The sequence below is a fragment of the Oryzias latipes genome, chromosome 15 (assembly GCF_002234675.1).
Source record: "Oryzias latipes chromosome 15, ASM223467v1".
NCBI classification, from domain to species: Eukaryota; Metazoa; Chordata; class Actinopteri; order Beloniformes; family Adrianichthyidae; genus Oryzias; species Oryzias latipes.
Genome location: NC_019873.2, coordinates 12,611,847 through 12,623,924, shown reverse-complemented (window position 1 = coordinate 12,623,924; position 12,078 = coordinate 12,611,847). Strand labels below are relative to the sequence as shown.

At 40.0% G+C, this 12,078-nt stretch overlaps 1 protein-coding gene across 2 annotated transcripts in view; it reads right to left on the bottom strand.

Annotated features, from left to right (window-relative positions):
- LOC101166656 (PH and SEC7 domain-containing protein 1) overlaps positions 1–12,078 on the bottom strand; it is a 32,531-nt gene that overhangs the window by 5,832 nt on the left and 14,621 nt on the right. For both annotated transcript variants that reach the window (XM_023963357.1, XM_020709371.2), the window contains 6 exons: positions 10,121–10,318; positions 8,887–8,967; positions 8,516–8,628; positions 8,368–8,426; positions 7,926–8,015; positions 4,977–5,020 (listed from right to left, as the gene is read on the bottom strand). In XM_023963357.1, the coding sequence (XP_023819125.1) occupies positions 4,977–5,020; positions 7,926–8,015; positions 8,368–8,426; positions 8,516–8,628; positions 8,887–8,967; positions 10,121–10,318 (585 nt within the window). The remainder of the gene's footprint in view (positions 1–4,976; positions 5,021–7,925; positions 8,016–8,367; positions 8,427–8,515; positions 8,629–8,886; positions 8,968–10,120; positions 10,319–12,078) is intronic.

Here is a 12,078-nt window from a genome sequence, read left to right as displayed (position 1 = left end):
GTACAAAAAAGGCGCTCATACTCGGACATTAAAAAAGTTCTGAAGGAGCGGGGAATCCGTTTTCAAACCCCATACACAAAGCTGAGGATTCATTGGAAGGAAGGCGTACAAAGCTACAACAGCGCGATGGAAGCGGCGGAAGACATTAAGAAGAGAGGGATCGATGTCAACACTCCAAGCAGCGAAAGCAGCAGGGGACCGGACCGGACCCAAGCAGCAGAGGGATGGCAGCGCGTCGGAGGGACAGCGCGGCGTGCACAAGAGAGGCTCCAGGAATACCAGAGGAAATAACCACAGGGAACCCGTAAATGGAGCCGAATTAAACAAAAAAGGCCGAGACGGAGCTCACAGACTGAGGAGGAAGGAACGTTGGACAAAGCTAGACTTATGTCTAGAGGCAGGCTCCCATCTAGAATGGGGACATCCTGCCCACCCACCAACGGGGACGAGAGAGGAGAGATGGATCATCTTTTCTCCATGTGGAAGTCACAATTTACGTTTGTGTTCAGGTTTTACAGTTTTTTACAATTTTTGTTTACATGGTCACGGTCTAGGTGCATAAATGTGATTGTTATAAGATAAAATGTGTAGTTTGAGTATTGCCTCGTTAAATGTGAATGGGTTAACCACACCCAAAAAGAGGGGGATAATTCTGCAAAAATTAAAAAAAGAAAATATACAATTAGCTCTATTACAAGAAACCCATTTAAATGATCAAGAACACGAGAAACTTAAAAAACTAGGATTCAGAAATACATATTACAGTTCATACAAACAAAGCCGCAAACGAGGAGTCGCTATTCTGATATCAAACAGAACTCAATTTGAGACTGACAAAGTCATAAAGGGGAAGGACGGGCAGTACATCATTGTTAAAGGACGAATGGGAGATGCAGTTTTGACAATAGTAAATGTATACGCCCCACCTGAAAGTGATAAACAGTTTTTTAAATCCCTGTTTAACGTTATTGCTGAAGAGGCAGAGGGTATATTAATCTGTGGAGGAGACTTCAATGTAGCCTTAAACTTTAAATTAGACACAACTAGTAAACATAAACATAAAAAGGCTATTGCCAAATTTGTTAAATTATCCATGGAAGAACTGGGATTGCTGGATGTGTGGAGAAGCTTAAACCCCCGTAAGAAAGCTTACACACATTACTCCGCAAGTCACAAAGTACATTCACGAATAGACTATTTCTTTGTTTTTAAATCAGATATTAATAGAGTAGAAGAATGTAAAATTGAGGGTGCAGATGTGTCTGACCATAATATCCAGCACATGAAAATAAATATATCAAATAGGAAGAAACAAACAACATGGAGACTGAACGTTGGGATTTTGAATAATGAAACAATTATAAAGGACATAAAAGCCGACATAAAACAATACATGGATGACAATGACAATGGAGCGGTAGACCCTACAGTGCTATGGGATGCTCTTAAAGCAGTAATTAGAGGAAAACTAATAGCGAAAACAGCATGGTTGCGGAAAAAGAGAATTCAAAAATATGAAGAATACTCGGTAAAATTAAAAGAACTTGAACAGCAGCTCATAAATAAAAATACAACAGAAATATACCAACAAATACAAAATATTAAAAAACAAATCAACCACATATTAGAGGACGAAATAGAAAAAAAGATGATTTATTTCAAACAAAGCTATCAGGAAGTAGGGCCTAAATCAACAAAATTACTAGCCAAAAGAATTAAAAAACAACAAACTCTGAATACAATCTATGAAATCCTTGATCCCGAAACCAATAAAGTAACAAATAATCCAGAGGAAATTGAGAGAATATTCACTAATTACTATAAAAAGCTATATTCACAACCTCCTTCAGCCTGTGAACAAGATAAAAGAAGCTTTCTGGAAAATATGGATCTGCCATTTATCGGATTAAATCAAAATAAACTACTTACAGCTGAAATTACTTCAGAGGAAATATTAAAAACCATAAGCTCTTTGAAAAACAATAAATCACCAGGCAGCGACGGGTTTCCAGCTGAATGGTATAAGATATTTAAAGATGAGCTGACTCCAATATTACACAAATCTTTGAATTGGACCCTACAAAATAATAAAATGCCTATTTCCTGGTCCGAAGCAATTATTTCAGTTCTGTTGAAACCAGGGAAAAACAAACAGTCGTGCGCCAATTATAGGCCTATTTCAGTACTAAATATAGATTACAAAATCTACACGTCTATAATCTGTAACAGGATAAACACATTTTTACCTGACATTATTGATGAGGACCAGACGGGATTCATAAAAAGTCGCCAGACACACGACAACATTAGAAGAACCTTACACTTAACTGAAAGAGCCCAAAGAGAACATATAAGTACAGTTCTCTTAAGTATTGACGCGGAAAAAGCTTTTGACTGCGTTAATTGGGAATTTTTATTCTTAGTCTTAGAAAAAATGGGATTTAATAACAAATCAGTTGAAATTATAAAAACAATATATTCACAACCAACGGCTAAACTTAAAATAAACGGGAATTTAACAGGAACATTTAAATTGGAAAGATCCACTAGGCAGGGCTGTGGACTCTCCCCAACTCTGTTTGCTCTTTTTATTGAGCCTCTGGCACAGGCAATCCGAGAAAAACCTGAAATTAAAGGAGTTTCAATGAATGGCGTTGAACATAAAATAGGATTGTTTGCTGATGACCTAATAGCGTACCTCGAACAACCAGAATCATCAATTCCACAGTTTATGAAACTGTTGGGAACATTTGAAAATTTATCGGGATATAAAATTAATATTTCAAAAACTCAGACTCTAACATTCAACTATGCTCCCTCTGAATACATTAGAAACAACTTTAAATTCAATTGGAATATGAAAAGTATTAAATACCTAGGAGTAGAAATAACACAAGACTTTCAACATATAAACATTAAAAATTATTCAGAAGTACAAGACAAGATAAAAAAAGACATAGAAAGATGGTCAACACTCCCACTAGATTTCAGCTCTAGAATCGAAATAGTGAAAATGAATATATTGCCGCGGTTTTTATTTTTATTTCAAGCTCTACCAGCACAGGTCTCCAACACTCAATTTGCAACGTGGGATAAAACAATATCCAGATTCATATGGGACAATAAAAGTTCCAGAATAAAATATGGCACCCTCCAGCTTCCAAAGAACAAAGGAGGTATGGCTTTACCAAAGCTAAAAGAGTACTACATCGCCTCACAATTACGGTACTTATGCTGTTGGTGTAACCCCCATTATACTGGAAAATGGAAAAATATTGAATGTGAAACTTTACAAGAACCTATTCAAAACATTATTGGTGATAAAGAGTTATATGAAACAAAAAAAGGCATTTAGATCCCATAACAAATCATACACTAACTATATGGTTCAAACTACTCCAAAAATACAAAATCTTAAATAGTGCAAAAAAATTAAAATGGGTAGCATATGACAGGCAATTTAAACCAGCAGAATATGATCAGACCTTTAAATATTGGACTACAAAAGGAATAACAGCATGGTGCTTGCTAGAAAAGGACGGACAGCTGGAGAGTTTTGAGAACTTAACTAAACAATTTCACCTTGAAAAACAGGATTTTTTCAGATACTTACAAATGAGAAACTACCATAAGAAAGCAATACAGAGCGACTCCTCTGGGGATGAAGGCGGGATAGTTCACACAATAACAAAGACATATAAAGACAACAATACTAAATGGATTAGTATGCTATATAAATCATTGATTGAATATGACGAAAACACAACTTTGAAAGTAAAAGATAACTGGGAAAGAGAATTAAACATAAGGATAACTGAACAGGACTGGTTAGATATGTGGAGACACCACCATACCACCACTGGATCTCGAACGTGGAGAGAGTTTGCCTGGAAAAACCTTATTAGATTTTTCATAACACCTAAACTGAAGAACAAACATTTGAAAACAAATCAGAGCTGTTGGCGCGGATGTGGAGAAATAAATGTTGATCATTCTCATGTATTTTGGAAATGTCAGAATGTAACAGGTTTTTGGAAGATGGTGGGCGATCTCACATGCAAAGTGCTGGGATACAAAATTCCTTTGTTGCCAGAACTGTTTTATCTGTACATGTTTTCAGGAAACCTAATCCACCAAAGTGACAAATATTTATTTAAAGTCATGTCACTAGCCGCCAAAAAAACAATAACCAGAAACTGGGGCACTACGGAGATCCCTTCAAAGGAGCAATGGACTTCAACAATCAACAACATTTATTCAATGGAATTAATAACATACAGGCTGAAGCTGCAAGAGGCACAATTACACCGAAAGTGGAAAAAATGGACACTGTACAACAGATAGACATGGGGAACACCTAGACTTGACCTTTTTCTTTTCTCTCTTGTTTTTTTGTGATGTTGTTTGAGATTTGTGTTCATGTAACAAAAACTAATAAAAATAAAGTTATAAAAAAAAATATTGTCAGTACCTAGAATGTTTTATTGTTCAATAATATGTTCAATAATTTGTCTTCTCCAAGACTAAAGCTCTTGCCTCAAACCCGATTAAAAAGTCAATCCTACATCTTGCTGTACAAATAATTACTGTTTTGTCTCTGTGTTTATTTTCATGTACAAGAGATCCCTTTAAGAATGGCATCAATGATGGTGAAACATCTTCAGAAAGAGAAACTTCATATGGAGCTTTAAGTTATTATTTTCATTAAAACTTTTTATCAAAGCTCAGAAGCTTCAACATTTTCAAAAATGACCAGCCGAAAAATACAAAAGGGAGGAAGAGGATTGATGCACACATACACACACACACACACACACAAGGTACAGAGTGTTATACAAAGTCAAGTGCAAGCACTAGAAGGCCTACCTGTTATTACTGCAAGAAAAAAAAAGTAAGAATTGGTAACCACGGCAACAGGCCCTTATAAAAAGAAATTGGTGTCGCCTACAAACCTATGTACACATATTTACACTTACATGGTCCACTGCAGCTTCTCAGTCTTGATGGAGGTGTACAAGATCTAAAAAGGACACAACAAGATGTCAGAGGGGGGGCCAAAGGCTCAGGTGCTTTCACCTGTGTAGGAGTTCAAACCCAGTCTGACTACAAACACTTTAAAAAGCAAAATACAATAAAAAATACAATGTTTGCGCATGTGTGTATGTCTGTGTGTGTGGTGAAAGCCCCTTTCTAGCAGTTTTTGTGGTTTTGTTTTAAAAACTTTAAAATAAAGTTTTTTTTTTTACTTTTTATTTTAGGTGTTTTATTGTAGTAATTTAAAAGTGTTTTTTTAATCATTATTTAAAATTATTCATTTTTAAAAGGTGAATTTTTTAATTGTAAGTTTTGGTGTGAAGCTTTTCTAAGATTTATTTAGAATTTTTATTTTAAAGCTTATTTCAACATTTTATTTTCAATTATTTTAGGTTTAAACCTAATTGATAACTATATTGTAATAATGAATTGTTTGAAGTTTTGTTTTGAAATTTATTTTGTTAGTTTTATTTTTAATCATTTGTTTTATCTTGAAGCTTTCTTTTGAAGGAGTTTTTTGGTTTTATTCTGAAGTGTCATTTGTCAGTGATTGGACCTGCATCTCAAACCCTGAAGGTTGTACCTTCTTCTTGGGCTTCTTCTGGTGCTGCTGTCTGTCCTGAGACTTCCCCAGCAGGTCGGGGAAGGCCAGAGGCTTCAGGGAGCGGGACCGGGGGGCTCTGGGGTACCTGAAGGCATCCGATTCTCGAGAGTCCTGCCTACTTCGGACTGAGCCAAGGGACCGAGACCGCATACGGCCCGACGAGTGGATGCTGTTGACGCCAATCATTTCAGTGAGTCATTGGAGGAGGTTCTGATCCGAGAAAGACTTGGTGGTGAGCTGGTCAACCGAACCAAAAGAACCAAACCTCTTCCCTCCGGACTTTCTCAGGGAAATACGCTTAAATAAAAACCCAGACTGGAATCAGAACCACAGAACTGTGGATCCTAGAGTCTGCTTCATTAGAGTCCAAAGAAAGTCAGGCTGCCGATCCGGTTCTGACACAGCAGATAAAGTCACAATGATGGACAGGTTGTGTCTTCAGTGGCCTGATGGACGTGACCCCTGGAACTTTAGGTGTGGTTCAGGAGAGAGGAACCGCTCTAGACCAAGATGTTCAGTTTCAAGTAGGTGGATGTTCTGCAGCAAACATCTGCTGCACAACATTCCTCAAGACGCTCCTTTAAATCCTTCAGGGATCTAAGTAGAGATGGACCACCGTTTGATGACCATAATCAGCATCTTTAAAAGCTTCTGCAGCCGGAGAGTCCAGTCTCATCCTTCATCAGACAAATTCAGAACTTCAGTGATTCTTCAGTCTCTGATCAGAAGGTTGAGGCCCTTCAACTCCTGTCGGCATGTAGGAGAAACTCATCGGCTCACAACAAAACATTAGGCAAAAAAAAAAAAAAGATCTGGAAGAACTTGAAGCTGGATTTCAGGTAGAGGCGTCCTCCGGCTCTGACGCAGCAGCGAGGAGAATCCTCCGAGTGCAGACAGAGCGACGTGATGAAGATCTGACCTCTGATGAGGAGGAGTGGGTGGAAAACAGAGCAGGAGGCTGGACAAGCGAGCACGCCCACACAGGCAGACAGAGGGAGAGAGAGCCCCCCCCCCAAACTTGACGTCAGAGGATGAGGGAGGATGAAGGTGAAAATGGGAAGATGTACCGAGCAGCAAAGAATAAAAGTTTATCCTGTTGCTCTTCACAGACAGAATGCCTCTCCTCTTCCTCAGGTGTTGATCTCTTCGTCATTTAACTTCACTTCTTTGTTTCTCTTTCTTTGTTTTTTCTGAAGGAACATCCTCCATCCACAGCTTTCCTCCTATTCTTCTTATTCCTGCTTTTCTTCTGCTAAGACTGAACTGTTCAGGAGTGCTTGCCTTGCTCCCCTTCATTCTTTTCTCTCCTCCTTTCTTCTTTCCCTCTCTCTCTCAATGCGCATTTTCCCTGATAATGCAGCAGCCAATCGAATTGCAAACAGAGAAGCCAGGACCCGCCTCCTGCTCCCTCAGAGCTGTCAGTCAGGGAGGATCCACATCTGAATGTAAAAAAGCTGCAGAGGCATCAAACATTCGACGTCTGCAGCTCCTGATCGGCTTCATCGATGAGGAAAACCTTCAGTCACCTTCACCTCCCCTTCCATCCACTCCTCCATTCATCTCCATGAGAAACGGTTTCATTCGGTTTGAACAAAACCAAAGACAAAACCAGATCATATGAACCAGACTGGGACTAATCTGAAGTTGGGTTAGTGATGAAAAGCTTTTACTCAACTGCATAAATCATTTGACCTTCACACAAATCTGAAGGTCACATTAGGCGTGCATGTCTGTTTTTGTATGTGTCTGTGTATCTGTGTGTTTGTGTTTGTCTGCAGGCTTTCCTACTAATAAAACGAAACTCCAGACATTTTCCTGTTGCAGTTGCATCAGAAGCAGACTCAGACATGCTGTATTTCAGAGTTTTGGCTCTGAACTTTAACAGGATGATCATAGAACAGCAATCAGGTTGTTTTGTTGTATAATGTTCTACATGAATTCTCATGCAAAGAAGGTACTTTTTCAAATTTTCCTCTTTTTTTTCCATTCAAATTTAGCCATTTTAATTGTTTTCATATTATAATTCCAAAAAGCCATCTGCTATGTACAACAGTAACTCATTTTACACACCATTTATAATAAAATGAATCATATTTACAAAGAAATTCTAAGAATATCCTTAGAACAGGAATGGCCATCACTAGAGGGAAGGAGTGGAAGTCTGAATTCCTACCTATGCATACGTTTTTCCAACAAATTCCATCTGCTAGCATGGATGTTTTATCAACTATTTTAGTTGAGTTTCAGTAAAATAAAGGCTCCTCCCACCATGTATGGCGGTTTTTACCTTCAGCAGTTCTTTGGGAAAGTCTTTTCCATCATTGAGTCCTTCCAGGTTGGAGATGAACTGCGTGCAGGACATCCTCTTCCCCACATTCTGCAGACATGTTATTCTGTCATGTTTTTGTGCAGCAACAGCAATTTTGCTCTCACAGGAAGAAATATACATTGCTGTGATTAGTTGGCGGTTGCTAGAGTAACAGAACCACTTCCTTAAACAGTTTTTTAAATGTTAAGTGGCCTAATGTCATCCATCACAGAGTTTAACTTTCATCTGTGAGTGCACCTCAGTTCCTAATCCAGAGGAAAATAAAAGTTTTAAACAACAGTACGGACATATTTTTTAAACCCAAACAAATAAAGATGAAATACTTCTAACTCTAAAGTATACCAAGGAGTTGAATTGGTGGCAGATTTTGTGGAGTTCCCGAGGACAGATTGAGACTTACGTTTCCATGGAGATCCGTATTCAGCAACATGATGGCACATGTCAGTGTATGGATGCTGTCTGTGAGACAGACAAGCAAGACAAGTGAGACAGGTAATCAGACGGGCAGGAAAACAGACAGACAGACAGACAGACAGACAGACAGACACCTTCAGTGGACAGACTCTCCGGGTTGCAGTGTTTGTATCTCCTGGAGAAATGGGCAAGGACTCTCTCCCGCTCCTGAGTTTCTCCCATCAAAGCAAAGTGGGACAGAAACAACCTGAACAACAAACAACAGAATTGATTCATCAAAGTTGTTTGTAATTGGATTTTTGAAATCCCCAAGCTGTCCATTTCTGATGCTGAATCCTGCTCTTTCGCATTAAAAGCCTAATGGAATTAAGCTTAAGCTTTTATTGTGAAAGCACAGCAGGAAGTCACAGGTGCCTGAATGTTCATGTTAGTGTAAATCTCCCTGGTTAGGAAAGCAGAGATTCTTTAAACACTGTGATGTTTATAGTGATGAAGCAGCACTGACCTGAGCGCCTGGTCAATGGTCAGACCTTTGAAGTTAAAGCAACTCAGATACTCTTCTGCCACCAACTGGCTGAACTCGTTACTGCAGGGAGAAATAGAGAATTAAAACTGCTTTGCAATCAATAAGATTAGACCCTTGTTCCTCTAGTTGTTGCAGCTCGTTCACTGCACATTGCCACAGCCAAACTTGTGTTTAGCTGTGGCAATGTACCACTACTACTGTGATGGGTCTAATATTTAAGGGGGTGTTATTAACAGAGGTTTTTATCATGTTTCTGTTTAGTCCCTTTTAAGAAACAATAAGGCTTCTCCCCCTCTGTGATGAGCTTGTATTTAAGCAGGTCAAAATTATCCAATTGTACTTTTATTGAGGAGATAGATGAATGTCCGAACACTTCCGACATTCTGTACACCATTATTATTATTTATTCTGTTTAAACTCTTCTCTGGACTGCAGATTTAGAAGAAGCATGACTAGTTTTTAACATGTGGTGCTGGGCTTGGCACCACATAGACTGTAAGCAAGAGGGGGGTTAGGGTCCACAGAGACCAGAACAGAGCGCTGGTTCAGTCCAGAAGAATCACACATCAGAGGTAAAAATGTAACAAAATATCTAAGAAAAAGAGGCCATTCTATGTTTTATTTTATACTTCTCATAAATCCAAGACTAAGCCAGGCGTTTTCATGCTTACTTTGGATTTTAGCAGGATTTATTGTTCCCATTTATTAAAACTACAACTAAAGTAAAAATCCCAGTGTTTTCAAGCAACAGAGAGAGAACCCTTTTAGTCAAGATAAAAACATCATGGTAACAAAGGCATGAACTATGTCTTAATTCCCTCACTACTCACTAACCCTTAAAGACTACATACAGTATAATGTAGGACTATGTAGCTGCCTGGATTCTAACATATTTCGGACACATGCTCACTACTTTTATTCTTAAACGTCAAAATATGACGTCAACTAAGTAAAAAGCACAGTGTTAAAAAAACGAAAAAACTTGACAAAGAATTTGAAAATGAGTTCTCTGCAGCTTCTATTGAACTATTGGTATTAAATTCCTGCAGAAATTCAGATGTGTCTGCGATTAAATCGAAATTTGTTTGAATAAACCTGGTTGTGACTCCAGTAAATGACGGATCTCAGACCACCTTCCTCACAGCTACTCCTTGTGCCGGTGTGAGCGCACTTTGACGAGGGACACAACGGACACTCGCAAACACAAACGTACTTCTTGCCGAGGTGGCGAGCCACGTCCGACTTCCTGAAGCCATCCAGGTTGTAGAGACGTTTGGCCAGGCGCTTGGCAGCCTGTAGGTCTGGCTTTAGCCCGTTAGCCAGAGCCTCATCGCTCCCGCCGAGGGCCAGACGCTGGGCCACATCGTCCTGCGGATACAGCAGCTCGACTGGCCGGTTCACCGCACGCTCCCTGAGAACACAGTTCACCCTAGTCAGTGGATCACAAACATCCATAGCTTCCTGTTCTCCAGATTCAAAGCAAACACTGTCAGGTGTTCATGAGAGACTACAACACGTGCATGGAGATCATAAAAACACCACCTCAGGTGTCAGAACAAAGATTAGAAAAACAGCTGAAGAACGAGTCAGTGGATCTATAGATGCCTCCTGTGCCGCCCTTCCTCGTCTTAGATCTGCAGGCTCTTTCTGATTACATGCTGCCGTTTAGACACTTTCAACCCAAGAGACCTACAGTTGAAGAGCGTAATAGAAACTTTTTTCTTCTCACTTCTCACTTTTCCAAACCTGCTTTGCTCTGTATATTGTGTTGTGTACTTTTATAAGAATAAATAACCAAATCAAAACATAAAGAACAAAATCTGAGCTAGAGCTGGAAGAAAATAACTTCAAGGCTTTTTATGTGCTTTGGCCAGAAACTTGCAGTCACGTTTGAATGTCAGCATCTACACCCGGGTTTGGATCATAACAAAGAAGTGAAACTGTGAAAGTTCACCGATGGGAAGCAGAACCAGAAATCTGGTTATTTACAGGAACGTGGCTTATGTTCCAAATCACAGAAGAGAGAAGCTCAGAGAGCCAGAAAAATGTAACCATCTGACAAGATCACGGGCATCAACTCACATAGAACAGCTTCTCCACACCAGCAGGTCATGGAGATAAAACCAGGGCGCTGGACCTCTGCCAGACAATGAGGCCTGGTGGACTTCAGTCAGCCCAGCACAACGTCTAACTCCCTGCTGTTGAAGAGCAGCTGCTGAGCAGGTCACACGCCCCCCCTGAAGTTCTCTGAAGCTCCCTGCATGTCCCGGTGTTGGCTCCCTTCTCTGAAAGATCTCTGCAGATCGCTTCTGGTTCTGGCAGAAGCTGCTCTCTGCTCTCCATCAAACTGAGCTGGCAGTGAGTGACAGGCAGAAAGTGGAAGTGCTCCAGCGAGTCTATGGATTCCTCCACTTCCTCCATGAGCTGCAGCTTCCCTTTAGAGAACTTCAGACAATCATGAGCTGACAGGAAATGTTTCCTCTGCAGCGCCACCTGCTGCTTCTAGGGAGAGTGGGTTCTTCCACCACTCACCAGCGTGGCAGGTGAACAATCAGCAACACAACCCCTCATACAGAGGCCCTTTGCTGCAGCAGCCAACCACCTCCTGGTGATGGTTCAGATCCACTCAGGTTCTCCAGAACCAACTTAATCAAACATCCACAGACCCACCTGACCGCCACAGAAAGCAGCGGCTGGAATTGAATTAGCCCATCAATGGGCTTCAGCGTGTTGGTGAAGTATAAATAAATAAAATGTGATGGACAATCAAAAATGGACCACTGCAGCTGGATCAAAGTTTTGCTGGTTTATCAGAAATCTAAAGTATGCTGCGGGAAAACTACTCCCACTGAAGAAAATGTAACTGAATACATGTCACTCATTCCTGCGTCTGTTCAGCCACAGAAAAAGTAGTGTGGAGACGCAGAAAAACGTGATCTTCTTCAGGACTAATTGCAAGGTTCTAGATTTATGTCTGATCCAAATATTTGCAAGAATGATAAGTGAAGGAGCACTTGAAGGAAAACCCCACACATGCACTCAGGCGGTCCAGAACCTGTGACCCAGCTAAAGAAAGGCTTCAGAACATTCACAAGGAAACCTCAGACCTAACAGGTGTCATACCTACAGTATTCATCACTCTAGAAGAACCTCAGAGAAGTACTCTTCACG